This window comes from Protomyctophum parallelum, assembly GCF_964188405.1.
Source record: "Protomyctophum parallelum genome assembly, chromosome: 17".
NCBI lineage: Eukaryota > Metazoa > Chordata > Actinopteri > Myctophiformes > Myctophidae > Protomyctophum > Protomyctophum parallelum.
In genome coordinates, this window is record NC_139719.1 from 22,964,759 (window position 1) to 22,985,367 (window position 20,609).

At 43.6% G+C, this 20,609-nt stretch overlaps 1 protein-coding gene across 4 annotated transcripts in view; it reads left to right on the forward strand.

Annotated features, from left to right (window-relative positions):
• Positions 1-20,609, forward strand: part of LOC310874509 (rho GTPase-activating protein 44-like) — a 91,776-nt gene that overhangs the window by 42,313 nt on the left and 28,854 nt on the right. For 2 of the 4 annotated variants that reach the window (XM_083787340.1, XM_083787341.1), the window contains exons 1-7: positions 7,659-7,775; positions 11,651-11,690; positions 13,799-13,918; positions 15,253-15,329; positions 15,659-15,770; positions 16,701-16,777; positions 19,567-19,684. In XM_083787340.1, the coding sequence (XP_083643466.1) occupies positions 7,714-7,775; positions 11,651-11,690; positions 13,799-13,918; positions 15,253-15,329; positions 15,659-15,770; positions 16,701-16,777; positions 19,567-19,684 (606 nt within the window). In that variant the 5' untranslated portion in view covers positions 7,659-7,713. Of the gene's footprint in view, positions 1-7,658; positions 7,776-11,650; positions 11,691-13,798; positions 13,919-15,252; positions 15,330-15,658; positions 15,771-16,700; positions 16,778-19,566; positions 19,685-20,609 lie in introns of those variants that run through there. The other 2 variants (XM_083787339.1, XM_083787342.1) reach the window with 1 other exon arrangement.

Sequence of the window (20,609 nt, forward strand, 5' to 3'; positions counted from 1 at the left end):
GTCTAGATTTGCTATAGGCACCTTCATGACAATCACCCGGAGCTACGGATTTTGGTGCTTTTGCTCTCTTGCAGGGGTCTAATTTTGTTCATGTAATGTGCCATGAAAGCACTGACTGTACTGATAATAATAACAAATTATTGCATTGATGCGTGAGTATATGGGAGGGAGGAGAATATTGTTTTTGTAAACTGTGTCCCCATTATTATAACCGCTGGTATGCTCTAAAAGGGTGAGAAAAAACACTTTTTCATTTTTAAAGATTCATAAACTGCATTTTGGCACAGAGCGTTTAGTACAAGTCCTCCTTTTTATCCTCTTTTTTTCCCCACCCTTCTCCTTCACTCCTCAGTGTTCATCAGTTCACTCTATCCCCCACCATCTCCATTTCCCCCTGGTTTGCTCTCTCTTTCTCTCTATATCTCTCTCTCTCTCTCTCTCTCTCTCTCTCTCTCATTCTATCCATTTCTCTCTATTTCCCTTCCCTCCCCTCTTCTCTCTCTTTCCGTCCTGCTTTCTATTCCGCCCTCAATCTCATTCTCTCTATCTCTTTCCCTCTTCCTCTTTTCCTCTTTCTCTCTCTCTCTCTCTCTCTCTCTCTCTCTCTCTCTCTCCCTCTCTCTCTGCCAGTGGGAATTCCTCGTGTGACGACAGATGCGGCAGTCAAGCGATGGCTGTGTTGTGGAGGCACTGATTCACAGCACAGCACCGTGGCTGCTTGTCGCCTCATGTCCTTGCGGTGGCAAGCAGCACCCTTTTGCAAAAGAGGCTGCAGAGAGCGAGAGAGAGAGAGAGAGAGCAGACGAGTGAGGGAGAATTTAAAGGTAGAGAGAGGGAGAGAGAGAAAGATACTGAACCCAATGATGGACTCTCTCTCTCTCTCTCTCTCTTTCTCTCAGTATGTCTTCCTCTCCATGTTCTGTTCTCTGTTCCTTCTCTTGTTCCCTCCTGCCTTTTGATTGGTTATATAGCAATGTTGACATGGGTGTTGAGGCAAAATGAGCCTTCATCACGTGACCGTGCCATTTTTCATCGAGCAACGTGGCCACATGACCAAATATATACTAGAAAAAGTGCCCCTCTGGGCACAGGTCTCCACCAGGATAGATGTGGAAAATGCAGGGAAAAGGTTTTCCCTTGGCATCTAGGGCAGGGCTACTCAACATAACTGGGTGGGGCATGCATTTCCGGTTGTCCAGAACCAGCACAAAAGCCTCTGCCCAGGCTCCGGACCTGATCACCCATATATCTCCATATTATGGATCTGGCCTGTTCTGACATCACAACACGGGCACCGCTCTAGTTGTGATTAATGTCAATGATGAAGTTACAAAATGTGAAGAGAACAATAATGAACAGATTATGTAAAAAAACCCACCTAGAGCACGCGTCTCTTCCCGGGTTTTTAAACAACAACAAAAACGTAAACGCTTTGCCGGCACGCCAAGTTGCAGTCGCACACGAGCGTCATTTCCATCCACCATCCGTTTAAAACCCCCGGAAGAGACACGTGGACTAGGTGTTCTCATGCCACCTCTTGGCGCGACAATGTGCCCCACGCCCATTCAAGAACAAAGAACTGCCAATCAGAGCGGACTACTGGCCAATCGAAGCGGACTACTGGCCAATCACAGAACGGCGTGTGACGTGACGTGTGCACCGTCAGCAGAATGCCCTCGATTGACCAATCGAAATCGACCATGTCACTGTGATGTCAGAGCACTGGCTATTATTTAAATGCCTCAGACCTGTGACATTTTCGGCACAAAGGTAGATCTGAACCAACAGCGCCACAGGGAGGGTGGTCATAGTTGCTGTATTGATACGTCTCAAATGGAGGTCACCTTCGACACCAACGATATGTTTCTGTCACCACCGGGTAGCGAGGGAGCCTCCCCGTCGCCATCAGATTCGCTGCGGTGCCCGGTGTGCTGGCTGCAGTGCGCGCCCGACCGTTTCCCGGACATCGCGACCTGCCGCCACCGATCGTGCGCCGACTGCCTGCGGCGGTACCTGCGCACCGAGATCTCCGAGTCCCGGGTCGACGTCAGCTGCCCCGAGTGCCCGGAGCGATTCGACCCGCGCGACATCCGGAGGATCCTGGCCGGCGACAGCGTCGACCGGGCCCTCGCGGACAAGCGCGAGGAGTTTGCGTTGAGGAGGTGCCTGGCGGCCGATCCCGACTGCCGCTGGTGCCCGGCGCCCGACTGTGGCTACGCCATCATCGCCCTCGGCTATGGCGGCCACTGCTCTCCCAAGATCACGTGCGGGCGCAAGGGCTGCGGCACAGAGTTCTGCTACCGCTGCAGGCGACGCTGGCATCCCAAACGGACGTGTAAGGCCGCGGTGGCGTCTGGCGAGGTCAGGCCGTGTCCCGGCTGCGCCGTCCACATCAGCAAATGGGGCGACTGGGGATGCAATCACATGACCTGCACCGTCTGCAGCTGTCACTTCTGCTGGCTGTGCATGCAGAAGTTATCGTCTCTCAACGACCACGGCTGTCGCCTCTTTTCGTGGAAACATGACATTTTGGCGTTTTTCTTTTCTTTCTTTTTTTTTTTTTTTTTTTTTTGCGGCATACGCCTTTTATTGATTTTTTAAGGGACAGATAGTAGGCTGACAGGAAACGGGAGAGAGATGGGGGGATGACATGCGGTAAAGGCCGTGTCGGGTCCGGGAGTCGAACCCGCGGCACACCGCGACTGGATCACCAGTCCGGTGCCCAGACCGTTACGCTACGGCCTGGGCCAACATTTTGGCGTTTTCTGCCGTGACTGCGTTCGGGGTCATTGTGGCCGCATTATTTAGAGTGCAAAACATGCTCTCTTAGTCCCCAGGCATTCGTTCGGCCAGGTGGAGACAAGTAGGCTTCGGGGGCCACATGTGTTCACATGTGGGTTTGCGGACCACAAGGACCCATGTGTGTTTGCATTATTAGAGCCTCTCCCTTCCTCAGCTGTGATTCTCGTGGCAAGCGAGCGAATCCCCCGGCCTGGAGCAGAGACATCAGCGCCACATCCACAGATGACCCTCAGCCATTTGAACTCCATCCTTTCTCTTGTGTCGGACAAAGATGTGGGTGGTCTACGTTTAAGTGTAGGGCGGAAGGCCCTGCACGTCTTCCTCCCAGGCCTGCTGTGCGTGTGCGCGCGTGCATGTGCGTACGTGTACGTACGTGTGTGTGTGTGTGTGTGTCTTACATTGTGCATAATCAACAGGAATAATTCCGTCCTCATTCCCCTGCTCATACTAAAGTATCCCTGTGTGTGGAAGATTGATGCTGGACTATAGCTAAACAAACGTGCGGGGTACACACAGCTGATTCCAGTTCAAACAACATTATTTATACACAATCAACTCTATTCTGATTTATTCTGTGTCAGAGTTTAGATATTTTGGCAATCTCTACACTTGCAAAATCCCCCTGCATTTTCTGCACTGACTGAACGTAACATTTATTTTTCTGTATTTTGTCAGCAGACTATAAAATGGTGGCAGTGCATTACTCTAATGTCTACTCTCAACAGGCTTAAAGGGAAACAGGGCGGTTCTAGTTGTAGCTTCTGTATCTTCCTCCCATGGTTTCAGTTCCCCAGTAAAACATCTGCAGAGAAATTCATAAATATACACATGTGTGTGTACTGTACATATGTGGTCCTTGTCCGCTCGAAAGTAGAGCAATAAAGAATATCTAAAAAGGTTGGGACATTTACGGTATAGCTGGTTCTTGCTTTTTACAGTATATTTGTCTGGCTACTGTATGTCAGGAGCAGGGCTTATATGCTTAATTCACATGCTAAAAATAGCAGATCTACTGTAAAAGCTCACAGCGCATCACGATGCAATGAGCTTATACTGTAGATTGGCTATTTTCGGCGCGCACAATGGCATGCAATACCACATAAATCAGGCTTCATAGTTGGGGTAAGGCTGAGGGTGGGCCAATAATTGTCAAGTCAATCGAAATCAATTACAGTAACGTGCGTGCATGCGTTTGCCTATGTGCGTGTGCGCGTGTGTGACAGTGCATTTACTCATTTTTCAAGGCCTTTGATGTCTCTCAGTGTTAAAGATTGAATACATGTGATGTTGCCCTGCAGTCCACAGCTGCTTTTACAAAGACATCCCAACGTTCATAGAAGCAGCATCCATGTCTATTCTGTGTAGTCCTGCAGGGTGAACGGTCTCCACAAAGGGCCCTGTGAAGACACAGTGGTTGTGTGTACTCAGCCTCACTGTGCCCTGCTCTAGTCTATAGGTTTAACCCATTTAGGCCTGACGTCGAAATAAGAAAAACGTTGAAATAATATATTATTCAATGATTTGTGCCACATTTTTACGATTTTTCAAAAATAACAGACCTACAAGCTCGTAGCGCGCCACTCGGTGGCGCGCTATGAGCTTGTAGATCTGCTATTTTTCAATAGCTAAAGTATAACATAATGCTTAGTTAAAACACCAAAAGGGGTTCCCGTCCAGAATGGGTTTTAATGTGCTGTTGACAGTGGTGGACAGTTCTGGACACAGTACAGTACATGCATACTCAAGTACTCAAAAGAACAGATTATGAAGTATTTTATTTTTCAAATCAATGCATTTGCTGTGTTAAAATTTAGATTTTGTTTGTAGATCAACGATTTTCACTACATTTGAAATGGTCCTCCTTAAGTGGTTAATTAATAAAATATTTGTAAGTTTGGGTCGCTCCCGCGTGTAGTGGAGTCACAAGCACCGTTTCTACAGTGCTCAAGTATAGGTACCAGCTAGTTACTATAGTGTTCACTGACTGTCTCCAAAGGAATGACATCAGACTATCATGGCCCGTAGCACTTGCCCCTTAGATAGTACTTTATGTAGGCATTTTATACAGATTCATAGCATGTTACGTAGACAGCACTAGAATTGCATTTTATGTAGTCATAGCATTGCTTAATGTAAATCGCTCTGGATTATGAGCGTCTGCTAAATGCCTAAATTGTAAATTGCAGGTCAACACAAAATGGAATCTCTCCTCCTACTGGTAATTGAGGGCATGACACACTGACAACTTTTAGACTATTGTCCATGTAGGAATTCAAAACACAAAACACGACATGCATTAAGAAGGAATATTGTGTGCTTGCGGGTTTGAGCTCAAGGCAGTGGAAGGGTTGAGGTGTAGAAATGCTGCTGCATTGTTGGAGTTCCATTGCGTGGGAGCAGTGCCGACAGCACTATAGTGTCTGCCAGTGCTGAGTATCCTCATTTACCGTGCCCTACCAAAACAAAACGGAGGCTGTGTGTGTGTGCGTGGGAGTGTGGGTGCGTGTGTGCGTGGGTGGGTGGGTGTGTGTGTGTGTGGGTTGGTGGGTGTGTGTGTGCGTGGGTGGGTGTGCGCGTGTGCTGGTGTGTGCACAGTCACTGTCAGTCAGGCCATAATGGACTTGCAGGGAAAATGCGAGAGAGAGAGAGAGAGAGAGAGAGATAGAAGTGAAAGAGAGACAGATAGATAGTGAGTCTTCTTATGTTTAATCAATGTGGGTGGGTGTGGGCTAGTGGGTACATCAGCATGCATTCTGTAGTGTGTTGTGTTGTGTGTGTGTGTGTGTGTGTGTGTGTGTGTGTGTGTGTGTGTGTGTGTGTGTGTGTGTGTGTGTGTGTGTGTGTGTGTGTGTGTGTGTGTGTGTGCGTGCCGTGTGTTTGTGTGTGCACAGTGCACACTTGCGTCCACTCGTGTTTGTGTGAAAGAGGCGGAGACTTCCAAAGCCGGCTCTGCCAGAAGCATCAACTGATTACTAATCTGCTCATTAGAGTGTGTTGTTTGTTTAATTCAGATCCAGCCCATCCAGACTCACGGTGCCTTCTAGACCTCAATGCTAATGTCGCTCAATGTTGCTAAACACACACGCTTCATATAGATCTATAAATAAATACATCATATTATATGATGTCATACGCTATGGCTGTACATGGGGAAATCACTGTAGGGTGGAAACCACCGACATTTATTTTCTTACAGGAAATGGGGAAAAAAATAACCTCTGTTCCAATGGATCAAATGTACTGGAGTTATTTAGCCACACGCTCTTGTTAATGCTTTTTAATTGGTTAAATTTTTGTAAAACTCACTATAGATCGGCTGTTTGTGCTACTTTTGTGTCTCACTGTAGTGTGAAGGAGTAAAAGACAAATCAAAAAACATAAAACGTTGAATATGAGACTATTATACAGTGTTCACCTGCATACAAACAGCCCTTCCCATGCATGGCCAAAGAATGTTTAACACTATGAGCTGGAAGAAGACACATACCGTAGCTCTGGTCCATAGCTTTCTACTGCTTCAGTAAGGCTATGGGACTTTCGGTTTTAAATCTCAAATCGAAATCAGACCAGCCTCTCCTCTTTAGCGTAAATAAACGTTTTTGCAACTCACCAAAACAAATGCGGGTTGTGTCATTAGAAAGCCTACTTTCCTTAGTGGACGCACTCTGAGCGTCCCACCACATGTATAAACGGTACTTTTTGGCCAGAAAGGGATTTGTTTTCACTGGAGGAAAAATATTCTCTATGAGGCAGTTCTCTGGGCAATATCGGTAGAGGGCGCATTGGAGTAACTAAAAGTATTTTTCTCCCGGTGGAAACAAAATCCCCTTTGGCCAAAAAGTACCGTTTATACGTGTGGTGGGGGGCTCAGAGTGCGTCCACTAAGGAAAGTAGGCTTTCTAATGACACAACCCGCCTTTGTTTTGGTGAGTAGCGAAAACTTTCTTTTTATTTAAGCTAAAGAGGAGAGGCTGGTCTGATTTCGATTTGAGATTCAAAACCGAAAGTCCCATAGCCTTATACTGAAGCAGTAGAAGGCTATGGACCAGAGCTAGAAGACACAGTGCCCCGCGGCGCTTTTTAGATGATGGAATAAAAGGAAAAGGTCTTTCCTCCTGCTGCCTCTGGCCCCCCGCCGTTCTTTATCTCCCAGATCAATAACACACCAGCTGGTCAGGCTGATGTGATTAGTGTGTGCACGTGTGTGCGTGCGTGTAATACCTTATCAATCAATAGATCGTTCAAACGTCATTTCTGTAACACATTTCATAAATTAAAATACAACACTGTGCTCTACATTTAGTGAAAGTGCACAGATGAAAAGCAATGATAAAAGACTGTTAAGTCAGATGACAATAAGACAGACAAAGTGGACACGCAGGGAATAAAATGCAGAAAATTAATTAACTTAAATTTTGAAGCAGGTTCAACATTAAAAGGAAACAAAATCAAATCAAGCTGCAATCAAGCTGTGGGGTTTTCATAGTGGTTCATGGCCGATAAGGAGTTGTCTTCACAGGCTTGCAACTAGCCAAACATGACGGTAAACTAAGTAATGTTACAGCCAATAACTGCATACCAGAAGAACTGGAAAGCAGAAAATACCAGACGTATCTTAGGTTGCGGAGAAGGGAGGAGGGAAGAAGAGAGTGAGTGAGTATAGTAGTGGTGGTGGTGGGTGATGAAAGAAATAGTAAAAGGACCAGACTGTCAGGTCTCATTCTTTAAAATGCCCTCCCCCTCACTCACTCACTCACAAACTCACTCCCTCTCTTGTCTTCCTCCTCCTTTCTCCTTCACTCTCTAGATTTCTTTCTATTCCATGCTCTTTTTTTCCCTCCGTTCCTCCTTTGGTCAGCTCAGCTTGGTCAGACTGAAACCAGTTGGGTTTTGCTCCTGCTAGCAGGGGGGATGTGGAAGAGAAAGCTTCAGATCAACAGGACTAGAGCCTCACGCAGGAACAGCAGGGCTCTGTAAGTCCCCTGTACACCTCTCTCTCTCTCTCTCTGCAAGGGTTTTTACATACACAGCAGCACTCTCACTGTACAATTAATACTCTGGATTGTGCTGTGCAGGGCTTTCTATCAGCGGCCTTCTTCTTGTTTGGGCTTTGACATGAAACCCTGCATGTGTTAGGAACCACTTTAAACAAGGAATGTGTTGTTGTCCATGTGGTCACAGGTGTGTGAGGTAAGGCGGAATTATGTTCTTTGTGTAAAGGATGTTCAGTTACGGTTAGTTGTATTCTTTTGAATCACTGAGGAAAAAGCTGTTTTTTCGGTATTGTGAGTGTGTTATTTACTGTTTAGCCACCAAAGATTTTGTTTAGTTGAAAAATTGCATTGTGCTCATTATGCTTTTGTCTGTAAATTCCACAACACCTTTCCGAATGGTGAAAGTGTAACAAAGCCTCGAGACTCTGCTTTCGGTCCGAGTGACTCATAGTAAAACTTCCTCTACCTGTTTGGAGCTAGGTGTGTTCACCTATATGACACTAGACTAGAGGTACCCTAAGGTCATGGGAGTGCTACATTGCATCTGTCACAATTTACAATTTACAATTTAGGCATTTAGCAGACGCTCTTAATCCAGAGCGACTTACATTAAGCAAGAACAAAAAAGCATGGGAATACATCACATAAAAAAGCATTTATCATGAAACATGCGTAAGCTAAGAACGTAACAGTGGAATATCTATATAATGAAACTATACATATAAACTATACATATATAGAAACTATACATAGAAACATAGAAACTATACATACAAACTATACATATATACTATACTATGCTATACATAATGTACTATGACGTGCTATGACTACATACAATGCAATTATAGTGCTGTCTACATAACATGCTATAAGTCTGTATCAAATGCTATCTAAGTCTACATAAATGCTATCTAAGGGGGTATGGTAAGTGCTATGGGCCATGATGGAGTCTGAAAAGGTGGGTTTTCAGACTACGGCGTAAGATTGGGAGTGATGCTGCAGTTCTGACTGCAATAGGAAGTGCATTCCACAGTTTGTCACAAGTTCCCTATACAGTAGAAAGACACTCTATGTGTGTGTTGATTAATTCAATTGAATTGAATGAATTAATTATTGTACTCTTTTTATTAGCACTGGAACATCTCTGTGTCTCTCCTTGTGCCTGTGTGCATTATTACATTACTCAATTGAAAGGTGTAGAAAGTTAGAAACACATTTTTGCGAGGGCGACCCTTTTGTGGAAGTAGGTGTGGCTAGTCCCACGATAGGATAGCAAATACAGTACAGATGTTGGCATTTTGTACATCAATAATCAAATGGTACATGGTCTTGAAAGGGAATCTCCAGTACACTCCCTGACAAAATGCGTAGGTGTCAGCCACAATCTTTTAAACTTTTCTTACAGCAGAACTCTTAGGGCCATGGACTTTTCATATGGCTTTGCATATGGCAAACTCCCGTACATAACCACTTGAATCGTAGCGTCCATGTTCTTGGGGGCGAACATTCGGTGAAAATAGCAAATCGAGAAGCTCACAAGATGTCACAACATCTATATCGGCTATTTTGTGCTAAGATATTTAGTGTAGAGTGAAAATAGGAGGGGACCTAGTAGAGAGCCCAGTGTTATGTGCTATAAGGTGTTTTTAGGAAAACAAGTCCAGAGCTATAGATATCTAGATATCTACGGTAGATATAGGGATGGATGAATGGATGGATGCTTGGGTGAGTGGACAGACAGACAGACAGAGCACTCACACGTGCACGCACGCACACACACACACACACACACACACACACACACACACACACACGTTTCATCTCTGCAATCGTGCAAATTTGTCCTAATGTACATCCAATTAGTCAAAGCATATACAGGTACTGTATATAGCTGGCTTCCTATCAGACATGAAAATTCAGACTCAATGTATAGCATTCAGAGATTGTGGAATATAGTTGCCTTGCTTCAGAGAGAAATAGGCTTCAGAGAGTACGTGTCCTGAACGTTCAACTATTGGGTCGGCCATTATTCCCTTGTTATGAGAAACGTTCGGCAGAAACAAACGATTTACATTCCTACCCTCTCAGATTTGAACCAATTAGCCATTGTGGGCGAGGAAGCTTTGGGTTTTACTGCGAGAATGCTGGGTCAAGCCTGGCTTGGAGGAGATCAGAGAGGGAGACTAAAGCAAACAATGAGTCAGCAATTTCTCCAAGAGTTATGACTCTTTCTTTTAGTCTCTCCCATAAACACCATCTTTGCTTCTCTCTCTCTATCTCTCTCTCTCGACTGTCTCCCTCTGTGTGAAGTTGGCTTAGGCTAGTCGTGATGGCAAGATAAGATAACATGTTGACATTCTGCAAAGCCAACAGCAGGACTGAGCAATCAATGTCTACGGAGAACACTGAAAGCTGTCACACACACACACACACACACACACGCACACGCACACACACACACACACACACACACACACACATAGTCACACACATAGGCACACACACGCGCATGCACACTCTGCCTAGGAAAGGCTGTGCCAGGTGAAACTAGGCCACATAATAGGGGCAGATCTTTCTTTTTTTTAATATAGCACAGCCTATGAATGAAGCCACATTTGTGGATGGATAGAATGATTGAAATCGCATGCTGCTCGACGTGATGTCAGAGACTCTGGTCCTGCTAAATGCCTAAATATGTCACAAGAAAGCATTGTTGCATACATGTTGTCACTTTAATGACCGATATACAATAGGGTTCGTTGACACAGTTATTAACATTAACCAGATTGTATCCTATGAAACATTGTGTTCCTTAGTGGTTTCGTCGCAGCTGTGTAGCTATGATGGTACTGTTCAAGGCAATGATGCTCGAAGACATTTAATCAAAATAGTATTTCCAGGCCTTAAGTCCTGGAAGTGAGATCGATGATATCCATGTGCTATAGGAATTCTGCTTCCACAGCGATGGGCCTTTTTCTGACCACAGCAGACTGGCTGTGGTCAGCGTGCAAATTATCCTTGGTCTAGTCTTCTTGATGAGAAAGAAAAGAGATTGAGTGAGATAGCAGACATGCAATAGCCAACAGGCTATCCAGATGATATTCTACTGCTCATTTTCTCTCACGTCAGCAATGTGAGTTGGGTCATGAAAGTACAATATACTGTTGCCAACCATTTCCGTTTATCTCAACTCTTGCCCAGAGGTGCGGCAAAACTAACAGTCCTTTGATGTTGATTAACCCGCTGAAATCGTCAGTGTTACTTTAACCCATTTTGGGGCGGGAACCCCTTTTGGTGTTAGCATCATGTTATGCTTTAGCTATTGAAAAATAGCAGATCTACAAGCTCATGGCGCGCCACCGAGTGGCGCGCTACGAGCTTGTAGGTCTGCTATTTTTGGAAAATCGAAGAACGACTGACATAGAAACATAGCTTTTTCGGAAAACTGTCAGGATGTAGAAGACATTTTTTTTATCTGATCTCAGGTCAAAATGGGTTAACCCCAAAGAGTGTACAAATATATATATATATATATATATTCGCACACTCTTTTATATATATATATATATATATATATGTTTATTGGTAGCAAGTTTCAACAATTTAAAATAGTTTAAATTGTAGTAAATAGTTAAATGAACACTAGACCTTACTGGATAGTTCCAGGCATCCGCGCCATTATCAGTTATAGCAATACTATTGCACCAAACGATGTAATTGTGTTGAATCAGCACTATGTGTTGTACTCTACTGTACTGTACATTGGCCTATTCCCATGGCACCAGGTTACGTAATGTAGGCATTGCTGTTCTGTACTGATGATCTCTCCTTTTTCATTTCTTTCTCCACAGGGCTGAAAAAACGGAAGTATTAAGTGAAGACCTACTTCAGGTACACATAAGTTACTGTATATTTTGTGTGCATGTGTGTGTGTGTGTGTGTGTGTGTGTGTGTGTGTGTGTGTGTGTGTGTGTGTGTGTGTGTGTGTGTGTGTGTGTGTGTGTGTGTGTGCGTGCGTGCGTGCGTGCGTGCGTGCGTGCGTGCGTGCGTGCGTGCGTGCGTGCGTGCGTTTCTGGGAATGTGAACGTGCATGCATGTATGTATGTTGTGTATTTGTTCTCAACTGTGTGTGCTTGCTTTAGAATGTAGAATTAGATATCAGTAATACATTGTTTTATTGTCCATTTTGCACAAAGGCTTATGTATGAACTTGACTTATAAGGGGTCACTCATATACAGTTTATAGGCCACACAAAACACACCACTGCAGCAAAACTACAAAAAGTGACATGACTGTAAGAAAATAGCAGGATGTGAGTGTATATCAGGGGGGCAGTCAGACAGATATTTTGTGAAGCCTGAAACTCCTGAAAGTTCATATAATGGCCTGTTGTGGCGCTGTCACTGGACCCAAAAAAACCCATAGCCCCATAGAAGTCCATGTATTTGGGCCCAACTTCACCTAGACTGTATTACCTTAATAAACATGGTCATGAATACTTTCTGCTTCCAGTCACTAGTTTAAAGTCTCATTTCTAATGTCATAATATTCTTTTTGGAAAATTATGGTCCCATTTATAAAATAAATGACCATAAAGTCGCGTATGTTCTGAGGGGCGTGGCTACCGTTACAGTCTATGATCGGGAGTCCCCACCCACTCGAGTCAAAATAAAAACCAACGGAGAAGAAGGGGGGAAGTCCCGCCTCGTTGACTGGGCAGCCAATGGCCAGCTGGGCCCAAACGGATCTAGAAAGATGGCGACTTACAGTGCAGGAATAACAGGCTTCATTTTACGTCCATGTTAGACCCGGGGAACGCTTTGTCCATATTTTTTACAGTCTATGGTGTATATACACTACAGTGTGTATTCTTCATGCATGGAAATACAGTCCGATGCCTCAGTAGATATATCTGTGAATGATGTTTATTATACTCTTCCCCTCAAAGGACAAATCATTATTCCTGTGAAGTCAGCAAGTGCAATAAAAATGACTTTTTGAAAATGACTCCCTGAATTACCTCCCGGCGAAGTTAATAAGCACTGAGACGGTACCTCTTATTGCGCGACACAATGGCTGGAGGTCCCCGCAGATTGACTGAGGGCGCGGTGTGGTAATTGATCAGATTAAGCCATTTTGGGGCGGGAACCCCTTTTGGTGTTTTAAAGCATTATGTTATGCTTTAGCTATTGAAAAATAGCAGATCTACAAGCACAGAGTGCCGCGCTATGAACTTGTAGGTCTGCTATGTTTTTAAAACCGTGAAAATGTGCCTCAAATCTTTGAATATATATTATTACAGAGTGAACATTTTAACTAAAACCTTTGCTTCTGGAGAGGTCCTTGGGACAACATATTTTCAGATGGGGGTCGGTGGCCAATTACATAGAATTTCTGGAGTCCTTGACATATATTGAGCACCACTGATACAGAAACATAAGGGTTTTTTTTTATTTCGACGTCAGGCCTAAATGGGTTAATGAAGCCCTCAGTTCCCCATCAGTTCCTCCCGGCGTTGGTTGATAATGATATGATGGCCGTTTTGAGGGAGAGAAATAATACACTTTTGGTTGCTATACCCTGGCTTGCAGAGCCTCGTTTCATAGAGAGGGCATATTATTTGGAGGCAGACGGTTCTGGGTATAGTTATTCGGTTCGTTGCAGAGCCTCAGCCTTGTGTGTTTTGATCAGAGCTCAGCTGACTGCATTACACATTCTAGCCTGTGGGTCTTTGGATGCCATATGTCTCCGTATGCATGTCTATAACTGTCAGTGAGGCTCGTAGACCGAATATGAATGCAAAAAGCCCACGGGGCAGTTGTCAGCACAGCAGTAGTGTGTTGATTAGTGCACATAATGTTATGTGTGTGAGCTTGTCTATCTGTGTATTGCCGTATGACTCGAGTACATTTCAATACTCAGTCTATATACGGTATATGGTGTGTGTGTGTGTGTGTGTGTGTGTGTGTGTGTGTGTGTGTGTGTGTGTGTGTTTCAGGTGGAGAAGCGTCTTGAGTTGGTCAAGCAGGTGTCCCACAGCACACACAAGAAGCTGACGGCTTGTCTGCAGGGCCAGCAGGGCGTGGAGGTGGAAAAGAAGTCCGTCAGATCACCCTCGGTGAGAGACTATAAGGGCTCCATTTTTGTCCATGCTAAACGCCTTATCCCTAAACTACTTTGCCTTTTTTTTTTTACTATTTTGAAAAAAATATACCACAGTAATCCATTGTTTAATCAGTTGAATCAGTTGTTAATCCAGTTGTCAAGTGGTTTATGCGGGGACTAGCCACATTCATCCAGTTTAATCTGTCTGTCCTCGTGTGTGACTGTGAACGAAAAGTGTTCAAGTTCAGCTGTGCAGTTCACTTTGCTCTAATGCGCACATCGGTTTTTTCATAGGTCAGCAATAGACTTTCAAACAACATTATGATCAAAATGAGAGCGGCACGAGAAAATGACGTAACCAACATTACAATAACATCCTTATTATTTTACAGCACCATATCGCTGTAATCGGTTTCATCCGGTTCTGTTTCTGAAAACTGTTCTGCCTGCATGCCTCTCATGAGTCTCCCTTGTCTTTACATATTTTACTTTTTAGGTCATAACATTGTTACATCTGTCTCGTGTGCACAAATTAATACAACAAGGGATCATCTTTTCTATGTGTTATTGTTCCATCCATTTAAGTTGAAATTAGTTTTTGATGTTGGGCATACCAGCATGCACACAATGATGCAATATGCAAGGAATAAGCAATTGGTTGTTGCTCCCCATTGATTATCGTGCTCATTACATGACTATTTAATAAAGAAATGAATAGATTTACCCAAAAGTAACACCAAAATGAAGGATTTCATTGCTCACGGTAATGAAAGCAGACCATTAGTGTATGCCAGGTGTGTGCAAACCAGTGCAACAAATCGCTTCGGAAAACAACGGGAATTGTCTAAATAGAATAATTTCGATGAACTGCTTAGTCTATTTTGCCGCTATAAATGTTTTCAAATACATTCTTGGGAGCGATGTTTAGTTGTAGGCATTGTGTGTTTGTTTACTGTATATAGCTGCCATGTTGGATGCGGCACAAAATCAAGCAGCGCAGATTGATACGAGCAGGTGCACTGAGCCTTTGATTAGACAGGGGTCTGTTATTGAGTTCAGCTGTCAATATTATAAAATAACAGGCTGATAAATTCTCGATGATTCGCCTAAAATGCATTAAAACTATAGTAACTAGCCTGTAACCGAGTGGTTAGTGTAGGTATGGGCTCAAGAATGCCAGACAGCGAGTCCCCGGTTGCCGGTTCCTGTCTCTGTCAACTGTTCATACAGTATTAAAAGCCCCTAAAGATAAATTAAAATAATATATGAGCAGTTCTCTAATAGAGGTTCACTTTCGTGGCTAATGTTCTTCCTGGTCTCTGTGTGTTTCTGTTTGTTTTTGTGTAGAAGAAGCTTCCCCTTACAACGCTAGCACAATGTATGGTAGAGGGTGCTGCAGTGCTTGGAGACGAAACTCTACTAGGGTGAGTTTACCATGCACGCACGCACGCACACACACACACACACACACACACACACACACACACACACACACACACACACACACATTTAACATTTCATCAGCCTAAAGTACACCTTGAACAAATCTTCATCTCCATGTTGCTAAACACGTTGCTAAACATGCTACACATTTTCAGTGAATAGTGTTCTGTTATGAAATATTAAGGCATGCAATAACCGAGGAAATGTAATTTGTGCGGGGTCGGGGAAAAACGGAAAGATGTGTTTTTCTTATCGCTTATGTTGTCGTGAGCTGTGGAGTGATGTTGTCCTTGGCGATTTGCTGCCGTAGGAAAATGCTGAAGCTGTGTGGCGACACGCAGGACAGGCTGGCCCAGGAGCTCGTGCTGTTCGAGCTCACCATCGAGAGAGATGTCATCGAGCCCCTCTACGAACTCGCAGAGGTACGTCCGATTCGCCAGTAAATGCCACGCTGTGAAACGAGCTGTTGACACGCGATGTCATTGCTCTTATGTCACACTTGGGCTGAGAAACCTCACATAATATAGCCAATAGCATGCATACAATGAGTGGCAAAGTGAGTTTAATATCGCTTAACGTTGTTTAATGCAATACTTTTTCTGTTTAGATGTACTGTATGGGCCAGAAAGTTGTTTTTTGCCACTCACTACTAGGCGTTCCCGCATAACTTCCGGGTGTGATGATGATGAGTCATGCGCATACTCTCTATTGGCACTGTTAACAACATGTTATTGCCTCAGTGATGTGTTCATACTGTACGTACATTAGATTGAATTGATCCAGAGTAACTGTAGACATGCAGAGGCCTGGGCAAACTCTAAGCATTCAGCAAGCTTTCTTTAATCCATTTTGACATGAGATCAGATTAAAAAAATGTCTGTTTGTAAATGACAAAAAAAGCTATGTTTCTATGTCAGTCGTTCTTCGATTTTTCAAAAATAGCAGACCTACAAGCTATATGAGCTTGTAGATCTGCTATTTTTCAATAGCCCAAAATGGGTTAACTCACTTGATGTCAAATAATCCACTTCACTGCTACAGAGTTGGGAGGCTGACCAGTCACTGCAGTGTTTGCTTGTTTGATACCCTGCATGGATTGGAAGGATGTTGTCGAGGGAATATCTAGGATTGACATGCAGGAAGACAACAGAGCATTCGATGTCATCTGACCAGTAGAGTAATCTTTAGCATTGTCTTGGATAATTGCCATGTAATTGGTCCAATGCTGAGATGATTGTTTGGCCGCAGCAGGTGCGCAGCCTATGACAGTATACCGTCTCTGTCTCTCTCCCACCGAGAGAGACAAGAGCCTGAACACACCTCTCTTGTTCCGTCTGCTACAATCTTCCCAGGTGGAAATCCCAAACATCCAGAAACAAAGGAAACATTTAGCTAAGCTGGTCTTGGACATGGACTCAGCACGCACACGGTAAGAGCTCTCTCTCTCTCTGTGTGTGAATGTGTGTGTGTGTGCGTGCGTGCGTGCGTACTGGCACAGAGAGAAACTCCATCCCACAGGTGTGCCCATGAAGCCTCTGACTTAATGTCACTGGGGTTTGAATGATTGCACATTATGTAAACTTAACCACTTAAACCCTATTTTATACTTAGTCCTATGACGGTGTCTAAATAGCCATGAGTCTGACTCTGAACATAAGAATAATTTTCGTTTGCAGTGTTATTACTGAATATGAGAGGCTTCAGTGAATTGAAAAACGTATACAGCATTTACAGTACACGAGTACAGTACTGTTTGAAATGGTGTTGACAGTTTAAACAACAACCAAGTCCTTCCCTGAACAAAGCCTACCAATGGGACTCCTTTACCTCACTCTGTTTCTCTTGTTAACCCTTTGCACAGAGGGTGAAAGTTGTCCATAATCCATTTAGACCTGAGGCCGATTTTAAAAGAAAACAGCTTCTGAAAAGCCCATGTCGTTCTCAAACATTTTCATGTCAAGGACTCCCATAATCATATCATCATACTATAATTCAGTCAATGTCTGTGTGTCTGTGTGACTGTCTGTCACTGTGACTGCCGTAGCTCCTCACTGCCTGCACCAATCGCTCCCACTTTTCACACAGGAATTGACCATAATAATATGGAGGTCTTGGAGCCCTTTTTCCAGTAACAAATTGTAAATTAATTATGAATTTATTAGTGAATTAAAAATGCGAAAAACGCACCCAGGGCACAGTACCCCCCACGGCCACTGGGGGGGGGGGGGGCAAATATCTCACAACGGGTAAGGGCTAGTTTTATGTTTTAAGTTTTATGTTTTACTCCCATCTGAAAATAAATGGTTCCAGGGACCCCCCAGATTTGAGTTAAAAACATTCACTCTGAATTTGAAAGAATATATATTCAAAGATTTGCGCCACATTTTCATTTTTTTTTTTTTTTTTAAATAGCAGATCTACAAGCTATTTTTCAATAGCTAAAGTATGCTTAAAACACCAAAAGGGGTTCCCGTCAAGAATGGGTTAATTCACATCATGAATGTGATTAATGCTTTGAGATATAAAAAGCAGCTGAGACCATCACAATTTCATATAGACCAAAATCAGATACATAAAGTACAAGCTTTTGGTCCTGTGGCCTTGGTTTTAGCCATGCTGGACTCAAATGTCATTCACTTAAATGTCAAATGTGGCGCAGCTTGTTTAGCACTCAAATACGAAGCTTTAAATAGGTCCTGGTTTCCCAACCTGCTAGGGCCATTCTGATTGGAGTTTGCACGTTGTTCTCCCTATGTCCATGTGGGTTTCTTTCTTCCCACACCAAAAACACATGCATGTTAGGCACATACAGTACAGTAGCTCATACAGTACTCCTACTATAGAGCGTCGCAGTCCCGCCCCCTACCAGGGCCCAGGAAATGATTCTCCGTTCATTTTCCTCATCGACATTTCAAAAAGTATTTATTTAAAGACGTTTACACCGCGGACAAAGCCAACTCTTGTCGTGACAAATCATGACAACAAACAAAAGAAATTGGACCGAACAAATAATTAGAAAGAAGAAGAAAACGGCAGGTTACAACACTTTTTTTGTTGTTTTTCTTATTTTGTTTATTTGTTTATTATTTGTTTGGTCCAAAATATTGTGTTTGTTGTCATGAGTTTGTCCGCGGCGTAACCGTCTTTAAATAAATACCATTTGAAATGTCTATAGGAAGAATGCATTGGTAATCATTTCCTGGGCCTGGCGTCGTCATGAAAGGGGGTGGGACTGCGACGCTCTATTGCCCTTGACCAAGGCACTGGAGTTACAGCACTGCACTGTGGCTGCTCACTTCTCCCTAAGCAGTTAGGATCGGTCGATTTTCCCCCAAGGGGTATAATAAAGTATACCTTAACTTAATTAGCTGGTTTTGCCTTTGTGTTCAGCATGTTATTAACTGCTCAATGATGAACAAGCCCCTACATTAAAGCTATTTATCATTTTAGAGAGTTTCTTGCTATTTATTTGTTTGTTTGTTTATTTATTTATTTCATTGGACTGCCGCCTGTATTATTGATGTGCATTCCTTCACATAGACGCTTTTATAGCCACTCCTTTTTACCATTTGCAGTATGTTTATTATTTTGTGTCAGGCAGTTGCTAAATCTAAATGAGCATTATTTTGAACATAACACTCATATAATATATCAAAACATGATAATAATAATTACCAACTCAGTCCTATACACGACAATAACCATACTCTTGTGTTGCATTGTATAGATACCATGTTCTGATATCAAAACACAATTCATCGAAAAAATGCCGCTGCAAAACTGCGCCCTGGACGATGGGAGACGGCCCTCCATGCTGTCCCTCTGTGCTGACTCACACTCATCTCAGTGCTTCTATCAGCTGTGAAATGGGGAAATGTGATTGGAAATGATTTGCCTCGCTGTGTGTGGTTGAAAGGCTGCAATTGGGTCGGGTTTTTCCATTATTTATTTTCGCTGACCCAAATTGTGAGCTACTCTGGCAGCGGTAGACATTATCTCTCTGCCCAGAGACTCTGAGGATGTGCAGACACACATAGATATGATAAATTGAACCATATGAACCCATGGGCAGCCTTATTCTGGGGGCACTTCATAATAGGCGAACATTTGGATCCTGACAGAAAACCTCAAGTCGTACGTTTTTGCGAAGCGCACAACAAACGCTGAACAAATAATAACGTCCCGACACTGTTCCATGCTGTCATGTCATGTTTCCAGGTATTACCAGTCGTCCAAGTCCTCGGGACTGTCCAGTAACATGCAGCCGATCGGGGCCAAGGCAGACCACCACAGGGAAGAGATGGAGGAGGCCGCCAACCGCATGGAGATCTGTCGAGTCAGTCTTCTGCTTATACTTGAGCTCAGTTGCACGCTGATAAACCGATCACACTCTCACAGTTACCCGGTTATTCAAGTAGTCACAAATATATACAGATAGAGACCAATGACCCTGGCTACAGTAAACGATAAACAACATCACAGCGACATGCAAGGACTCTTTTTATGCTTCCTGAAATTACGCATATGAACATCCATGTGAAACTCAAAGCAATCCCATGTTCAGAATTTGTAACAATCGCTTCAGTGTTCCAAGAGTCCTTGCAGTGGCAGCGGTGGCCGAACGGTTTGCGGAGCGGTCTTGATACCAGAAGGTCGCCAGTTCGAATCCCCGGACCGGCACGTTATAATTACCACCGCTGAAGTGCCCTTGAGCAAGGCATTGAACCCCTACCATGAAATGTTCTACTATGAGCAGGGTGTGGCTGTAAACAAGCATCTTGAGCTTAGTCCACTTCCCTGGGTAAACAAAGAACTTTGCTTTGCTTTGCAGAGAAACCCCACTATTAACTGAATAATGTAAAGCATTATTGCATTAGAGTTCACGTAAACACGCCAGTCAAATTGTTGCCATATCTGTATTATTTCCAGTTGTCGGATTATCATTACTGTGATTAAATGCATACTGGACTATCACTGTTAATCACTGTGCTAGCACGTTGAGGATGTGTATTGATCTGACATCCAAGTACTGTATTATTATTATTTAAAGTAATTTCATTTGATGTCTCATGAGAATAAACAGTTTCTGTTCATCAAATATTAGACCCACCTGGTCCTCCATATGAACAGGGGGGGAAGCTACGTTATGAATTATGATCCATTTTCATCACTCCAAATAAGGGAGATGTGGATTGCTGTGTTTTAAGCTGGAGAGAGATGTTGCATTTCTGTGTCATGCTTTTCCAAAAGTTTGGGGAAAC